This window comes from Plutella xylostella, chromosome 28, assembly GCF_932276165.1.
Source record: "Plutella xylostella chromosome 28, ilPluXylo3.1, whole genome shotgun sequence".
In the NCBI taxonomy this organism is placed as follows: domain Eukaryota; kingdom Metazoa; phylum Arthropoda; class Insecta; order Lepidoptera; family Plutellidae; genus Plutella; species Plutella xylostella.
Window position 1 is genome coordinate 1,680,856 of NC_064008.1, and position 19,000 is coordinate 1,699,855.

At 37.5% G+C, this 19,000-nt stretch overlaps 1 protein-coding gene across 1 annotated transcript in view; it reads left to right on the forward strand.

Moving 5' to 3' along the window:
* The window catches only part of LOC105389347 (ADAMTS-like protein 3), a 335,955-nt gene that overhangs the window by 255,681 nt on the left and 61,274 nt on the right, over positions 1–19,000 (forward strand). Inside the window, exons 5-6 of the mRNA XM_048631226.1 lie at positions 8,200–8,388; positions 9,006–9,125. Coding sequence (XP_048487183.1) covers positions 8,200–8,388; positions 9,006–9,125 — 309 coding nt within the window. The remainder of the gene's footprint in view (positions 1–8,199; positions 8,389–9,005; positions 9,126–19,000) is intronic.

The following is a 19,000-nucleotide window of genomic DNA, read 5'->3' on the forward strand; positions in this document are numbered from 1 at the left end:
ACACCGAGTGCGACGACTCACCACAGTAAGCGCAGCACGGGACTTGCGCTGCCGCAACCGCATAATTTTGGTGGCGCCGTGGAGGGCGCTGGTCCTCGCGATTATTATGAGAAACAAATTCTCTCTTGGTACTCTCCAATAACCGACATTCTGTTTCTAAAAATTCTACCAACTCCGAGAATGTTGGTATAACATCTGTTTCCGTACCGTATTTTTGTTCGAACCGAGTTTTAATTGATGGCGGCAATTTAGTACTAGCAATATACAGTAGCAAAAAGGACCATTCAGCTACAGGGAATCCCAAACGTTCCAGCGAGTTTGTTGCCATAATTAATGGATTTAAAAATTGCGGTCGCAATCCGATTAAATTTGACGAAATAATTGGCAAGTTCATAATTTGACCGACATGAACGTCCGCTAGATGGCGGGAATTTTGGTATCTCCGCATCAAAAGGTCACGAGCTGTTTTATAACCAGCATCCGATATTTTAATATGTTGAATTAGCCCGCGAGCCTCACCAGAAATGCATGACATTAAATAAGCTAGTTTCTGTGAGGGTGACAAATCCGTACGATTATCTATCAAGCTGTCAAATAAATTATTAAATCCGACCCATTGATCCAAATCACCCGTAAAAATAGGTAACTGCAGGGTAGGTAATCTCGACACCAAAGCCTCTGAGTCGAACCTGTGTCCGTCTGACCGCGGCTCCGACTCGTCCGTGGAACCGCTCGTGCTCCGGCGTTGTTTTAATTTTTCATACATTAATTTGTCAAAAGCTTCTAATGCCCTCACATACTCCTTCCGTGCCGCTTCTAAAATTTGATTTTCCGAATTATTTTCCGGGTCCGCGAGTTCAATTATTCGTTGATATGAAGCTTCTAAACTCGTAAATTCCGTATTAACCGTTAACAGTCGAACAGAGACACGGTTGACATGTTCAGGTCGATCCAGCAAGTCAGCACTGTCAATAAGCCATTGAAGTTTTACTTTAAATACCGAAAACGATGCTCTCAAAGCCATATTACAATCTTAAACAATAAACAACGCAACAATACCGAACTCGATGGTCGGTTATGAATATCACCTCACTTTATAACGTCAATATTTACTAACTCCTGAAATTTATTCAAATAAAACTTTATCCCGTATTATAAGTATAATATTTACTATGAAATTAACCAGTTATCTTTAATCAAAAAGCTATAGTTACTAAGAAATCGAAGTTACAAAGTGACTAAACCAACCGCCATTTAAATTCACAATAATATTAACTACACTTCAATATTACAGCCGTAAATTATTCAACATAAAGTACCTAGTTTCTCAGGTCGAATCACCAAATCACCGACCTAATCTCACCACAGCAATACTGCACGATTAGTTAATAAATAGGTAAGTATGTTTAACTTAAAAGATAAATGATTCAACGCCCATAGCGAGCTGAGACAATATGGTAATTACTAACGTGAGACGTAATTGTACCTACCGAATATCTGAGTTACAATAATAATCAAATTATAGCCGTAAAGTTAAGTAGTTAGCTACCGTAGCTACCGTAGTACCTACCGTACGAAAACCGACACAAATATAAGTATTGACCGACCCGAAATAAATATACCTATACTTAGTACAATAGAAACTGTATTCCGAAAGTAAAATTATTACGTAAACAATATGCAATGAAGCTAACCGAATTGATAACGCCGCCCTGAGCTAACCTCAAAAACTTACGTAACACGAAAACCTAATAATATAGCCGTATTAAAACCACGCTCTGCTACCAAAATGTTGGATAAATATATTTAATAAAATAAATATTATATAGGTTTTTGCTCACATGAAGGTTCAAGGTCCAAAGCTCGGCGTGGAGGGCCCTCCCGATGCTTGAGTAATCCGTTTTAATCTTGAGGTTCTCACACACAAAATCACATGTCCACTTATAATCGTATACACAAATATAATGCCTAATAGCAGCTGGTAATATTTAACCGAAAATACAAATATTGCGAATATCGAGACCGCGCCGAAATACAAGAGCAGATAACCCGACGAGAGGCTGCCAACGACTGAGTAGACTGTCAAAAATAAAAGAACCTACCCACATACAAATATAAGAACCTACCCACATACAATTATTAAAGTGTTCGTCGGTACCATAAAAATATTACCAACTGAAAACGTAAACATGAGTTCGAATTTAAGATTAAATTATTGGTGTCGGCTTTTGGTAAGTGAAACTTTTTCATTGCCTCCGACTGTATTAAGATCTGAATTGCACCGTGTTTGCTTTGATAACGTATCCTGCTCTTTGTTTTCAGAACTACTAATAATAATAATAATATGTACGCATTACATATCATTAGAAGTATCAACATGCATTATTAAACTAGTCGTAAATAAATACACAATCGACTAATAAATATACGTCTGCATTTGTAAAACTTTAGTAGAAAATAAAATAAAGCTCCTTCAACAATTTCATATTACATTTCTAAGAACTATTGATTAAGTACACGTCTTTAACTTTCCTGAAGTTCAGGACATTATTAAATAGTTTTATATTGTGTAAGTGGAGTATGCTTCCTTCAACTTTCTTTATTGTTGCTCTAGATTTTGCTGCACAGGATTGTGAGCCTTATGTTCATTATGTAGTGGATATATTATTTTTGAACTGATGAATGTTAGCGTTGATAGAGCAAATTCGGCAGCAGAATAATAATAATGTGAGCTGTAAAGATTTAAATTGGTGTAAAAGTTACATGTTTTGGAAATATTAATTGCTCCTAACTGTAAATTATTATCTATGTAGGTACTAGCTGCGTGCTTCGCTTCACCTTAAAAAGTTTTTACGTGGTGATTCCACCATAAAAAGTAGCATATGTGTTAATCCAGGGTGTCAGCTAACTATATGCCAAATTTCATTAAAATCGGCTCACGTCAGGAAGTAACAAACACACACATACTCACTAACTTTCGCCTTTATAATATAAGTAGGATATTAGCTCTCCTCAATTCCCCTTAAACCTAAACCCTAACGTCTTAATAACAAGTACATTCAACTAATAGCTAAACAATGTAACTACACTAATTCAAATAGACCAATCAGGAACAGAGCTCAGAATCAGAACGACGGTGGCGGCTGTAAACTTGGTCGTAGTTTCAGTCGTTTGACTCCAGTTTGACCTTTAACTAGTCTAAAACTAATATTGGATCTACGCAAGGTATTGTCTAAGGTATTGGGTGGGTTACAGGTGCCTATACAGTGTAATCTTCGTTGGATTTGATGGAACTGATGGGTTAGTCTAGCTTGAAACAAACGAACGTGGATTGAGCCGTGATTAGGGTAGCAGCGAAATATCGTTTTTTTGTAAAGTAACCTCTCGCGAGCTTTGCCTTAAAAATTACCGTGGAAATCCCGCGATAAAAACGTATCCGCTTCCTACATACCAAAATTCATATAAAAATCTCCAACGGTTTTGGAAAGAGTGCCAAATAAGCATTCATACCTACTTACAAACTTTTAAATTTAAGTATATAATAATTAAGAAGGCAGTATCAACGACAGTAAAAAATATATAAAAATAAAATAGCAATACTGCTGTCGATATTAATAGCTCGCAACTACAAAACTTGCCTAAAACAAAACAGAGCATTTACCAACATAGTTTAAAACAATATGCTGATGTTATAATGCCGAGCATCAAACTTGGTGCAACTTGTTCGTCGTAGTAATTGCAGTTCCGGCCGACGTACAGTGGCTTGCACGATAAATAAGGACACTTTAAAGTTTCTGTGCTAATTAATTAACATTAACTAGCTTGACTAGTGAATACCAGGATAGAGAGTCACTTATGTTAAAATGACATTCGTAAAATAACTTTTCTCTACATCGACGTACTGTAATACAAAACGGAATGGATAATTATTGGCGCAGTAACGATTGATCTATTAACACATCTGGAAACATCGATCATCTGAATTTTCATATTATTATAATCTTCTCTACTTGGTGATACATAATAAACTACTTAACTAACTAGGAAACCCCAGGAATCGAACCATGAACCTCTGAACGTCGTCACTCCCACAGACTAATAAACTAATAAATAACCCTCTCAGCAAAACAACCCAACTTTAAACTTCACTTTGACGAGCTGAAACTCAATTAAAAAATCCAAACGGCCAGAGACAAGACAGAGTAAAGCGATTCTCAAGTCAAACACAACAGCACTGTTTGTTGGCACGACAGTGTACCGGCTAAGTTTAGCGGAACTAGCCCGAAGTTCATTTCTGTTCCATGCACGTCTACAGAGGCTTGCGTAGATCCTGGTCATTCTATGAGGCTCTAGGGTGGTAGGTGACCACTCTTGAACGAATAACAATACGAATTCTTTAGTACACTTGACCTTATTTGAACATAAATATTCTTCCACCCAAAAGTTATCTTGAATAAATTGCTTTTAGTGATTAGACCGCCTTTTTTGTACCCATGTCTTTGTTTGTAAGCTTTGTAAATTCTGTTCACAAATAAATAATATTCTATTCTAATACGAGATAGAGCTGTGGTTAGCATAGCGCTCTGATGTTGAAAAACAAAACTGCAGCGCTTTACTTAAATAAAAATACCTAATAAATAAATACGTGGGGACATCTCACACACGGCCAGCCGACCCTAAGATAGGCATAGCCTGTGTTATGGGTATCGGACAGCTGATACATATACTTACAATAAAACCTTATGTGTGTACCTTGTGACCTTAAGTTTTAGTTTTAGTTTTTAAGTTAGTATTAAGAACTGGGCAGTCTGAAAACCAGCGCAGTGTGTTGCCGCATGCATTTACCTTTGTATTTAAGTAAGCTTTCAAATTGTATTTTCTGCTTGTGGCAATAAACTATTTTTCTTTCTTTTCTTTCTTTCTTGATATATCTACACAAATAAATAGATAGATACATATTCAATATAAATAACTCGTTCTATTAAGCGTGTCGATTGCACGACAGCTCCCGTTCGTTCGTATTTCGTCAGTATAGAGTGACCCTCTTGGTCATTCTATAAGACTCTGGTATTCAGGACACTCGGTACAGGGTGGAATTTTAATTGTGCTCCCGATCCCGTAAAATGTTACCGATCTGTACTATTAAGAGTAAGTAAGTAAGTAAAAATGTTTATTTCCTGTTGGATAAATATATTTAATAAAATAAATATTATATAGGTTTTTGCTCACGTGATGGTTCAAGGTCCAAAGCTCGGCGTGGAGGTCCCTCCCGATGCTTGAGTAATCCGTTTTAATCTTGAGGTTCTCACACACAAAATCACATGTCCACTTATAATTGTATACACAAATATAATGCCTAATAGCAGCTGGTAATATTTAACCGAAAATACAAATATTGCGAATATCGAGACCGCGCCGAAATACAAGAGCAGATAACCCGACGAGAGGCTGCCAACGACTGAGTAGACTGTCAAAAATAAAAGAACCTACCCACATACAAATATAAGAACCTACCCACATACATTAAAGTGTTCGTCGGTACCGAACATTTCCTTTAAAAATATGCAAGAGATGGTGATATACTGACCCACACACTAGGCAATGCCTGTCCCGTGGAGGATAGATAGAGGTAAAATACTTTTTATTGCAGATAAACGGGATTTACATATACATAATGATACGACTGTAATCCCCGAAGGGGTAGTCAGAGGTGACTCGCAAGCAAGTCACACGCTTTTCGCTGTACATTCCTACTCACGTGATAGGTCGCCAGCCGTATTTGGATTTACATATATTTACTCGTAACAGAGCATAAATAGCACTATTATTACCAAAAGTATCATAGTACGATAAACGATTTTATATACCTTTCTTTCAAGTTCATCCCTGAATCGATAAGCAAACGAGAGGGTGAAAGAAGCGAAGGTAAAAACGTACGGGCTTGCGTCGACTGAATGACAATAAGGAATGTTATTTGCTTGTCTTACTTTTTTATTGGCTGGCTTTGTTCTTGCGTTCATTGGCTCGTGTGAAAGTGGGTCATTCTAAAAGATGATGATTAGAGGACTTTTATACTTATGTCATTATGTCGGCCCAGAAATGAGCTACAGATTTGACTGTTTTACCAGATTGTAGAGAATAATCTGTAGAATTCAAAAATGTAAATAAAAAAAATGCGATTTTTCAAGATAATATGACTGTTCGGGGTTACCACCACCGAAAATTTACAATCATTAAGCAGCTTCTGCGTAATGCGTCACTGACTTTACAAGTTAATATTAATCTAATATGATAAATTGTATAAGATTCCCGCACCCAAGTTGTCTTTTATTAATTCTGCAATCAAAACCACTCAAAAGTGCCGCGAACTTTTTAACCAAATGACCCGCCATTCACTTGGCTTTGAGAGCAAAAAATAAATGCCAAAATACGTCTTCATATTTTACAAAAAAGCGAAATAAGAGTACAGGCGAGAACACTTTTATCATCCGGCGTGGAACTTTCAAGAAAAATATGCAAAAACTTAGCAGAAAGAAATTAACGACACTTTCGCACACAAACTTTTCCCTTTTAGAGAAGTTTTTGCAAAATAAAATAACGCTCGTTTGATAGTTTTGAAGTGTCGTAATAAACTGGCGTTTAAGTGGCGCTGGGAAACGATCTAACCTTGCAGCCTGTATTGATAGAGGAAACTTATAACTTTAGAGTTTGATTAATGATACTGAAGTTTTAATATTAAATAAGGAATCGACATAGCATTTAGCCCTAATACCTAAATGCAACTTTTATTATATTGTTGAATTTTACGCTCGGGCGAGATCTTTTCATTTCAACATGCAATTGTCAACTCTGAAAAAAGCAACTGTTACTATTTTTATAATAAACTTAGTTATAACTGTTATAATTTCTAATATTTATCATAAACACGAGGGTTACGCAACTAAGTTCCCGTGTTAATTATTAAATAAATTAATTAAACACGTTTTGTCTTCAACGATGAAGTTGCTTATAATCCCTGCTGTTTTATCTATAAATAATAAAACTCAGCTTCTAGTAAATAAGATGAAAAATTACTTCTCCGAAATCTCATCTCCGCCGTGCAATAAATATTCGGCTATCGCATTATTGATCTGTCCAAATTCTATCACCATTTTAATTAAATACTTCTTGTGAGTACTTCCTCAACAAAACATTTCGTTTCAGGATATTTATAGACGTTTTCTTTGAACGCCATTACTGACAATGCTGAATGAAAATTGTAAATAAGGTGTAAAATTAAAAAGGATTTATAGTTGAATTCCATTTTATTTATGTAGCTTTCTATTAGGTATTTAAAATCTACAGGTATTTTGTTGATTTCGAACTATTCTTTGATAATGTGTGCGTTCTCTAACGAACACTGCCACAGTGGTCTCACGTTTGATTCAAAAACATCCACATCTACTAAAAAAGATTTAACATACCTACCTACTTATTTTTTGGTCTGAAGCTAATAGCACAATTCTATTGGGTTGTTTCAAAAACATTTCAGCTTGTCTCCGTATCGGTGGGGTGTGGCCCTAACTCCTTAGAAGCGCGCATTTGGTAACGATTTATGTAAACGACATGTCACGAATATTATTGAGGGCGGTATATCAGCTAGCTTTATATGTCGTGGCGTTCGAATCGGTTTTTCTTCGGTTGGAATTTGGAATGTTTTTGTCAGTTTGCGCGATGTTTGTTGGAATATTATTGTTCGATTTGTGAGTAGGGGTGGTTCACATCACATACCTTATTTGTGTGAACTTTGTAGAACTAACTGCCTTCTAGTGAAGGGAACGGCTTGCAAAATCATCTTTGTTCACATTATGGATGCAATTATAGTGTTTTATACCCAGAGTTTAGTCCCTCCACCCCCACCTTTCGGCATCGTACGCAACGGACACATCGCAATTAGTATTCTTTGTCTAAAAATACACACAACTCATCCACTTCATCGGCATTGCTGACGCCACCTCTCCATATATTAATGACAATTTGATGCGATACGTACGATATACTTACCTTGATGACCGTTTGATGCGATAGGTACGATACGCTTATCTTTAAATCAACGCCAAAACTTCCTCAGTAAACTTATAACCTCAAGTTTAACGGTTATCTTTAAGTCAACGCCAAAGCTCCCTCAGAAAACCTATTAACCTCTTGTCTTCTTTCCAGCCCTGCCGCGGCGGAGGCAACATAACCCTCCTAGAAGACGATACCTGGCGCTCCCAGCAGTGCGCGGCCCATGACGACGTCCCTTACGGAGGGGAGCTATTTCACTGGAAAGCGCATAGAGACGATGCGGAGCCGTGCGCGCTGACGTGTCGGGGTATACCGAGGCATCTGGGGCACGAGGCGCATCCGGTGAGTAAGAAGATGTACCAGGGTTGCATAGGTCAAAGACAATGGCTGGTGGTAGAGGCAGGCAGTAGATTCCCCGCTCGTGTAATTATGCAGAATGTACTATGATGGCGTCCCTTACGGATGGGAGCTGTTCCATTGGAAGGCACATAGAGACGATGCAGAGCCGTGCGCGCTGACGTGTCGGGGGATACCGAGGCATCTGGGGCATGAAGCGCATCCGGTGAGTGTTAGGGTGAGAAGATGTACCAGGGTTGCATAGGCCAAAGACAATGGCTGGTGGTGGCGGTACTGGCTTTCAGAATCCACGTTAAAACCTTGCTTTTTAATTCGACGACAGGATCGCATAATTTTATAGGCTATATACAACGCGCCCTCTGCGTTATAACTTTTGCCCAGTACAGTTAATTCTACGCCACCAGTAAACTTGGACTCTTATGTACCAGGATCACATAACCCAAGAGGCAGTCGCTCCACCACCACCAATCCCGCTAGACCCCTCATCTCTTCCACTTCTTTTCCACCTACAATACCAGGATCGCATAACCCAACAGGCTGTCAACCCACGACAACCAACCCCGCTAGACCCCTCATCTCTAATTCTATCCTCCCGCCCACAGACCACGGCGCTGGACCAGGACGACGAACGCGTGGTGGTGGCGGTGCTCGCCGCGCGGGTGTCGGACGGCACTCGCTGCCGCCCTGGTAGCTTGGACATGTGCATCGATGGGCGGTGTCAGGTTAGTGCTTCGTAATAATAACTAGCTGATTCCTAATTCCGCTATAAATAATCTATGTGTTAATCGAGGGTGTCAGCTAACTCCATACCAAATTTCATTAAAATCGGTTCAGCCGTTTTTACGTGAATATGTAACACACATACACACTCACAAACTTTTGCATTAATAATATTAGTATAGGTTTCCTCAGCACCTCAGGGTGCTATGTTGCGGCATTATTGCTACGTCATTTAATGTGTTGGATACTGTTGTTGCCCATTATTGTGTGTGTATGCCCCAGCCTTCTTTTCGTGAGCGAAATGCAATTATGTACAAAGTCTCAATAAGATAGTTCATTTAGCATCTAAATCCATAATCCTATATTATTCCACTCTATATCCAAAAGGGTCCTTAATATTATTAACCCTTAATTCACTTCGTGAAATTTACTAACGTAATTCACTTGTATGAGTCCCTGGGACTCATAAATTTTTGTAAGCGTGGGTTACTCAAATAAAACATATTTTTTTTAAAAAAATATGTAATAATGTTATTCAGTACTTATTAATGCACTATAAAAAAGCAACGAAACTGGACAGACTTCTGGAGCTCAATTCCGGAGGTTCAGGGATAAATCTCAGAACCGAGATATATCTCAGTTTGAAATCTACCCTAACGTGTCAGCTTCAAATCTCGGAACTAGGCTCAAACCGTATTCTCGCGGTACAAGGAGATACATTCACGACCTAGATAGAACTTCATACCCGAAAAGACGTTCGGTTTCCATCGATTCAATTTTATATAATCGATAAATATATTATTTATTCTTTTCGTTAAAATAACGGCAGTTTTCAATAAAAAAATATCCAAAACCAATAACGCTAATGAAAAGCAGTCAAAACAAACAAGGATTTTTAATGTAATCGATAGTTTTATGCTTTTATACTTTACATTTACATCTTGATAGTTTAGAAAAAAGAAACGCAATTGACACGACTTACTTAGTATTTTTTACTCTGTGGTCAAGACTGGTAGAGAGTATAGTATTCTGTGAACAAGACTGTCAAAGCAAATAAACGTTGAAAGTTGAATTTCGTTTTCGTTTCGGTTCGGGAAATTTTATTCATTTCATCATTTTCATCCCAATAATTTAACTTATTCTTGTTGTGTGCGGTTTCAAAGTCAACATGGACCAGCCGCTGGAAAAAGTGAAACGGCAGTATCCGTCGGTGGCACAAAAATTGCGGCTCTCACAATGGATCTACTCGCCATGCAGCTCGCCGGCGAGGGGCCGCCAAAGCAGCTTCAGCTGCCTCGACAAGCTCCGGGATAAAATTCGCCAAGAATTCATCCATCGTGTGAGAAATATCGAGTCCGTAGTCCGTTTATGCCAAAGATCGTCACAGTTGGAATCAAATCTTAAGTCCGTTATACGTAGCCAAGTCAAATTATTCAATAAAATCATAAAATATCACTGCAGACACCCCAAACAATTACAACAAAACAACAAAACAACCGCAAAGTGACGTAAAAAACATCAATAGGTTGTCAATTTGTCAGTCTCACAAGGGAGAATGACATCTCGGCTGCTCATGACCACCTGAGACATTTGTGGAAATTTCGGTGCTTTTGCGGGTGAGATTTTGATGTTTCGAGATCACTAGAATAGCATTTTTCAATTTTCTACCGAGATAAACGTCATCTAGGCATCCGAGATGAATCTCGGAACCTCCGGAATTGAGCTCCTGATATCCTCTCCAAAATTAAAGAAACTAATTTTATGAGCCTAAAAAAACAGAGGTATTTTAAAACCTCTACAAAAATATGAAATATTCGTAACAAATATATGTTTTTACGTTTTTTTGACTATTAAAGACATACAAACCAAAAATAAAAAAAGCAAAAATGTATGCTCTAATACAAAAATAAAAAACGTGCAATGGGTTTTGCCACTGCTTACAGGCAACGTCAGCATACCTTTTTTGAGCAGGCCAAACATATGGGTTTTGTACATTTGGTACATAGAAATGCAGTTTATATTCTCTTTTTGTAATGGAACAGACAGCAGTACTTTCTTTTATTACATATCTTCAGATTCAGGGTGGCTCGCATCTTCAGGAATCTCGTTTTTCATGATAGATGAAATCGAGCAGCGAACTTTGTGTGGCAGACGAGTTATGTACAGGCGTGTCCTTAGATTCATTAATATTAACTTGTTTTCGATTCATTTTGCCAATCCATAAAAATATATCTTATAAGCATATAAAAAAATATTATTTATATCAATAATAACGACAAATAAGCAACATTCGAAAATTTAATTTAATAAAATAAATATAGCATAATTCACTTGTATGAGTCCGTGGGACTCACTCGATGTAATAACTCACTAAATACGCATCGTCTGCGCACGTCCTCTCGCCACCGCGGAGCCCGTGACCCTTCAGGAAGGTACTGAGACGGGGGAGAAACTACCGCACCGCTCAAACGTTACAATTATTGAATTTTGAAATTTTGATGTGAGTCCCAGGGACTCAGGAAGTGAATTATGGGTTAAATATGACTAATATCCGTACATTACCATCTAAAAGAAAAAAAACAATTTCATAAAAATTACGTACCGTAGTTAAAACCAATAACCATTTTATTTTCTTTAAAACTACGGTTAAAACCGCAACTAAACGATACAACGCCGCATACATTTTCCTTAGGTCCCGGAAGGCATTTTGCTTGCTTAATGTTTTCATAATGTGTTCACACTACACATTTACTAAAAAGTTGTTCTGTATAACTTTGTACAAGCACCCTTAGCGACTGAGTTTAAGGAACATTTAGTTGTTGTTGTCGCTTAAAGAAAACTTTGTGTGAACAGCCTGCGATTAATGCCTAATTTAGTAACAACAACTGAATCCTTTAGAGTTTAGGCGGTTATCACACTGCCGCATCATACTGCGCGTGTTGCGTGAATTATATGAAAGTATGAACGCACTTAGATGCGTTTTCTGTGAGTTTTACTCTGCGTGTTTTCTATACAAAAGTATTATTCTATGCAATATGCTGAATGGAAATTCGTGATCCGCCTTAATAACACCCGCGGCGGAAAAATAGAGGCGTCATACGTTTGGCGCGTGTAGTTTGCTGTGATTTCAGGGACGGTTTGATAGGAAATGAGTTTTTATTTTGGATACCCGAATTTGTCAAGTTCACCGCTAGGTAGCGATACAAATTTGCATTTACTGTTACTACTACTCGAACACCGAACAGTGTTAGATCTTTCACCGCGCCGCGGTGACTAACCCTAGTAAAAATAATAAGAACATTTCCACCATAAAATCAAGACACAGCCTTAATTCAAACTTCGTCAACTTTTTAACAAAAACCATTTCCGTCGCGTACAATGGCGTGTTTATCCGCTAATATATTATATCACACGACATAGCCAGAGGATATAAATATCGTTATCGCGGTGGTGATACATTTCTCTCGCAGCGCGCGGCCGCGGGCTGAATGTATAATGTACCTAGTGGTATTACGTACGGGGTAAGTTATAAGATTTCGGGGATTATTATGACTATCTGTTTTGCCCTGAAATTGTGTAAATCTTATTATTTACAACTATTTCTTACAACATAAATGATTACGGCGATACGGCTCGCGACCTATCACGTGAGTAAAAATGTACAGCGAAAAGCGGGTGACCTCTGACTACCCCTTAGGGGATAACAGTCGTGAGCATATTCTGTCGATATATTCACCGTTTCCCTGAATGAGTTCACAAAAGTAACATTGGCTGTATTATGTAATTAGTTAGTTAAGTTTTTATAGTTTATAGTTGTTTGTTTCACTGCACTACTGCATTAGAATAATTCTGTAATAGTGGTGTAAGTATTTTGTAATAATAAATAAATAAATGCCATAATTGTCAAAGCCCGAGCTACTTTCACGCAATTGCGTCCAATATGGCAATCACAAAAGTTAACCAGAAGAGTCAAACACAAAATATTCTGGTCAAACGTTAAGTCCGTGTTGCTATATGGTTGCGAAACGTGGAAGGTAACCAAAGCCATATCGCACCAGGTTCAAGTCTTCAACCGATGCCTTCGACGCATACTCCGAATATACTGGTCCAATAAAATTTCCGACGACCACCTGAGAGAACGGTGCGACGCAAGTGGAACTGGATTGGCCACACCCTCCGAAGATATTCTGACCTTATACCTAAACAGGCGATGGATTGGAATCCGCTAGGAAAGAGAAAGCGTGGCCGTCCCAAGCAGACCTGGCGACGCACGGTAGTGGACGAAGCGTAAAAGATCGGGAAGTCTTGGAGTGAATGCGATGCAGGTTGCGATGGAGAGTCACAGTAGACGCCCTCTGCCCCATCCAGGGGACATAGGATACTAAGTCAAGAAAGTCATAGAGAACAACGTGTTTGTTGTAAACCATGTTTAACGATCTATTTGTTTCACGATATTAGAAATATTCACGGCATCGTAAGAAGCCTAATCGTATTTACATTGCGCAATCAAATCTAATTAACAATTTCATAACTACCAAGGGTTACGCAATTCAATTTAATTACCAAACTAAATACATTCTCAAATCGTCAACTTCGTTACCTTACGCCCGGCCGGGAGGTTACTCTATACTGACGAAAAACTAACGAACGAAAGCTGTCGTGCAATCGGCACGTTTAATACATCGAGATAGACTCGTGGCTGGCGCAAAACTATATCTTTCGTCAAATACAGTGAGTTGTTTTTCGGACCCGACAAACTTTAAGGGTGGATTCTACGAGTAATTTCATCGATAAAAATTAACCCCTATATGTGGGGTCAAATCTCAATATTCTAGAAATGGCGGGCATTTTAAAGTTGATTTGAACTTTTCTATGTAATTTTTAAGCGGTTGTGGATATTTTTATTGGATAGAGATGACTTTTTGCGGATAAAAGCATTTTATTTCATGTCCGTAAGGCGTTTAAATCTCGAGATATGATTTTCTATAAGGAAGAAGAAAATCTAATTTAAGTTACTTAGACCCCCACACATGGGGGTTTTTTCTCGATGAAATTACTCGTAGAATCCACCCTTAAAGTTAGTCGGGTCCGAATAGCAACACATTGTAGAGTGACCCCCAGTCATAATTCAGTTAGTTCTGTACTAGTTACGGCAGACACTGTGGGATAAAAATGAAAGAATTCCTGAACGAAATTTTTCACCTCATGAAAATGAGATGAGGTTCCCACCCGATGAGCCTGAAAGGATTTCGCGAGGATGTTTTGGGAAATTGCTTTCAGGTTTCATTAGATGTTTTTAAACCGTAACGGAAAATAAGAGGTGTTATTGAAAAGTAAAGCAATGCGTTACCATTTTTTTACATATACATAAATCAAATTTGATTAGTGAGTAGTTAAAAGATGAAGACAAAAAACAACCAAACTCTCACAATATATTGATCTCTCAAAAAGGCACGGACATAAAGTCTGTGGAGTGATAATAAAATCTTAAAAAAAAAAAAAAAAAAACAAATTTGATCGATTTTATACAGTTGGAATTAGGTACATATAATAGACGGCCTTGTGTTATAAGGCATTATACTTAAGTAGGACCTAAAGAAAATAAATAAGATTTTAAAAATAAAAATAATACGTCGCAGCTATAATTATGATGAAAAGGAATACTATAATTATTATGTATATTTTGAGCTCTAGAGAGTAGCACATTAATAAATCTATCTGGTTACATCGCAGATATAGCTTACATTTGTTGACTTCTCTAGTAGAATTTCTTATACAACTATTGACACGTACCTACCGACAAAGAAGCTAAAAGTAACTCCTACTTTAGTTTCAACTACCAAGTAACACAACACAAAGTTACATCAGAAATCTAAATAACTACGGAAATGTTGGGTGTGTTTGAGATTGAAATTCAATCAAATTATCAAATTAAACACCCAACTTCTGCTTTCGTGAAATTGAATTATTTCTAAGCAAGTCTAACCAATTGTGGAATCAACTTAGTTTAATTGCAAAGGCGGGGAATGCGGATTTCTTAATGGTAATCTTTGTTTCAGCGAATAATGCGACGGTCGAATGGCGTAGTGGTTAGTGGCCCTGACTGCTGTGCCGAAGGTCCCGGGTTCGATTCTCGGTTGGGGCAGATATTTATTTATAGACAATTATTTGTACTCGGGTCTTGATGTTGATCTGGGGGCACGGCAGTGCCCCCACCAAGTCGAGCAAAAAAGCGGCACGGCCGTACCATCCTTTTCTCGAAGCAATTCAGGCCATTTTCGACCCCCTGTAACATCGTTGTGGATAACACTAGAAGACTGAATTTTCACTAACCATGCAGGCATTGTAAAGACACGGTATATTTAAAATTTCATTCAATTTGAACCAGAAGTTTAAAAATTATAACGGGTCAAAGTTTCTTAATTTTGTCACTGACTCACTCACTCACTCACCGATCATAAAAATTCTAAGGCACTTCTAGCAGACCCTGAAGCTTCAAATTTTGAATATAAGTAGTGTTTGGTGTATGAATCAAGGGAAAACTAAAATATTTGGGGCACGGTAGCATTAACTCGAGTATTTTTTTTCAATTTTGGTCAAGTTTTCTAGCTAGGTACATAACTTCTTAAATAATTTCATAATCACATATCTGGGGGCACGGCAGTGCCCCCACCAAGTAAATATAGGCGCACGGTAAGAGCGGTGGTGGCGTAATGGAAATGAAAGTTGAAATTTAATTAGGGAAATTTGATGCAGTACGAAGTATCAAAGTTACGTTTATTCATTACGTACATTACGTAGCCAAAAATAAAGATTCTTGATTCTTATCTCAAGTTTGCGATTTATGTATTAAGTACCTACCAAACTAAGTTAACGCACCTACGTACCTAGAAGGTACCGAAAAGAAAAAAAAGTAGAACTGTCTACAAAATACAAAAAGAAATGAGATCCCATCAAAAACAATACTTGTCAAAAAAACCAAGTATCGTAACTCGTTGTTCTACGGTAAAATTGACTCGGCCATCGCATGGAAACACGTGTTAATTAAATTATTTAGTGCGATGACCAAGTCAATATATTTTTATAAAACATTTAAGATTTTTAAGATTGAAATGCGTGCGTGGATAAGACTTGGTATAACATGGATCTCACAACTTTTTACCGTAGAACAACTGAGTTACGAGACTTGGTTTTTTTGACAAGTATTGTTTTTGATGGGATATTTATATTTAATATATATCTATCTATGTATTTGTTTTGATATATCAGTTGTCCGATACCCATAGCACAGGCTCTGCCTGCCTTGGGGTCGGTTGGCCGTGTGTGAGATGTCCCCACATATTATTATAAATAAAAATGGGGGCTATACTCAGATACATAAAGAAAAATACCTACTTATTGAGTAAAAAATGTCGTAATCATAAGAAGACCAGGGTGATTCGTTGGTCATGTATAGGTATAATATAGCGATTAGAATATCCGCAGTTCTAAAGTGGATGAATAATAATTTATTGAACATCGTTTGAATTAGGGTTCTAATTTCAAAAGTAACCTCTGCTGTTATTTATTAACTATATAAATAAAGTATACCTCGGAGTAATTTATTTAACTTTCGTTAGAAATTATTTCCTTTAACTTACAACGAATAAAACATATAACATTCATTCTATCAGTCTAATAATCCCTCAACCTTTTGATGTAAGACCTATATTTATAGAAACTGCTTATCTTCTTATATATGTATTGAAACAATTACAGGAATCTCCCCCAGAACTCAAAGATCACGTCCGTCGCTTCTTCTAATAATTAATTATTTCCTAACAAATTGCCGCCTTCGCTTAGGATGAAATATGGCTACACTCTCTGTCTTCGACTGAGTTCCCAGTAGGCGTACTGTTCGCATAAATTGATACGCTACCACAGATATCTTAGAAGTCTGCGTGTACGCCACAGTATAGCTAATAGGGTATTTTTCATGGTACGAAAATCAAAATTCTTATTTACCTATTTATACTCCATATTTTAGAGAATAGAAAAAGTATTCAAATAAAATGATTAATAAAAAAAATAATACTTAAACTTTAATTAAATACTTACCTACCTAGATATAGTGCGTTAATGTTTAGTGTTGGGAGCCAGTAACGTTCGTTCTTCCATTACTGTTTATACATTCTCTTTAGAGAAGTTCTAATGTCTCATATTTTTTCTTACAAGTGGTCTGTAAATCTACTGGAGATACCTTAGCCTTCAGATTGAATGTAATTCAAGTTCAGATATTGTTATTGTGGGATTCTCCATTAAGAGTTTAGTTTACAAATGGGTTTGTTGCTTGCGAGATAGGTTCCATGTTTTGTTGAAGTTTGTATAAGGTTTCTCCGAAATATCTTACTACATAACAAAACAAACCGTAAGTTATTAATGGCTTAACAGATTTTGATGTAGTTTGAAAATAATATTAGAGTTTTGTTTGATCAATGAAGTAATTTTGTTTTGTATAAGGCCGGCTAACAGTTTACTGCTGGATGCAGCACACAACACTCTGTCCTAGTGTTGTGTGCTGCATCCAGCAGTAAACTGTTAGGGGTTGATGAAGATTATGATGGTGATGTACGTTTTCAAACATAATTCTACATATTTGCCAAGATTCAAACTCAGGACCTTTGGCACGGAAGCCGTCTTCTACAACCGTACCATCAAATCCTTTCCTAAAGAGCCTAAGCCCCTGATTTCCATTACTCAGCAAGTCTAAAAACCACAAATACAGATCCATTTATTAACCAGAGGGTAGTAAAAGAGATTTCTGTAGATAAAGTATGAATGGAACCAATCTCAGGGTGTTCAAAAGATCGTTGAATAAAGCCCGGGGCAACATTTGTAAGCCTTTTCTGGATGATTTGTTACTTTGGATTTGAATTGTGGTCTTGTTTTTTAACTGTCGACCGTAAAAGGGGTTCTATGGGATGTGCGTGGGTATCTGTGCATCTGTTTAAGGTCCGAGAACGCTAATTTGACAGAAACAAGCGGCAACACCAAATGATGATCCGATGTATGAATAATGTATCAAAACATAGGCACTTTTAAAAAGATTCTATAGAAAAACGGGTGCGCTGGGCGTATATTAAAGTAGGCACAGATAAGGTACAGATACAGGGTGTTGCAAAAAGGGTATACTAAGCCGAAAGGGGGTGACTCAGGGCCTTTGTTCCCAGCCAGTCACACCTCAACCAGTCACACTGTTACTCGTTGGGAATTTTATGTTCAAAATTCCCATCAGTCCACACTCTGTTACTCGTTGAAACACCCTTTTCCTTCATTCCCAACGTGTCACATACAACTGTAACACTGTAACTAGTTAGGACTATGAAAATAAAAATTCCCAACAAGTCACAGTAACTTGTTGGGATTTTCAATGAAGAATTTTCCACCATAGACAAAAACCGATTATAGAATAGAATACACTTTTTATTTGTACACCCCAAAAGAATAATAAAATATACAAGTTGTAACTTAATTTGGATGCGGAAAGCTAAAGATCACATCCAGTGGCGTGCTTTGGGAGAGGCCTACGTCCAGCAGTGGACTATAGGCTAAAGATGACGAACCTAATTAGGGTACAAAAGGCGGTCTTATCACTAAAAGCGATCTCTGACAGACAACCTTTGGATGGAGGGAATAAGAGATTAAGGTAGATGGCGCTAGTGAAACCTCATCAAGTCTTTTGAGCCAATACAAGAGTCCAATGGATCTGAATTCCACCATATGCGATAACTATAATTACTACATGGCTGTTATGCAAATTAGTAATATTAAGTTTTAACTAGTTTAAGTTTTCCGAATAAAATAAATAAATAAGTACGTAAGTACTAGATCGGTGTTG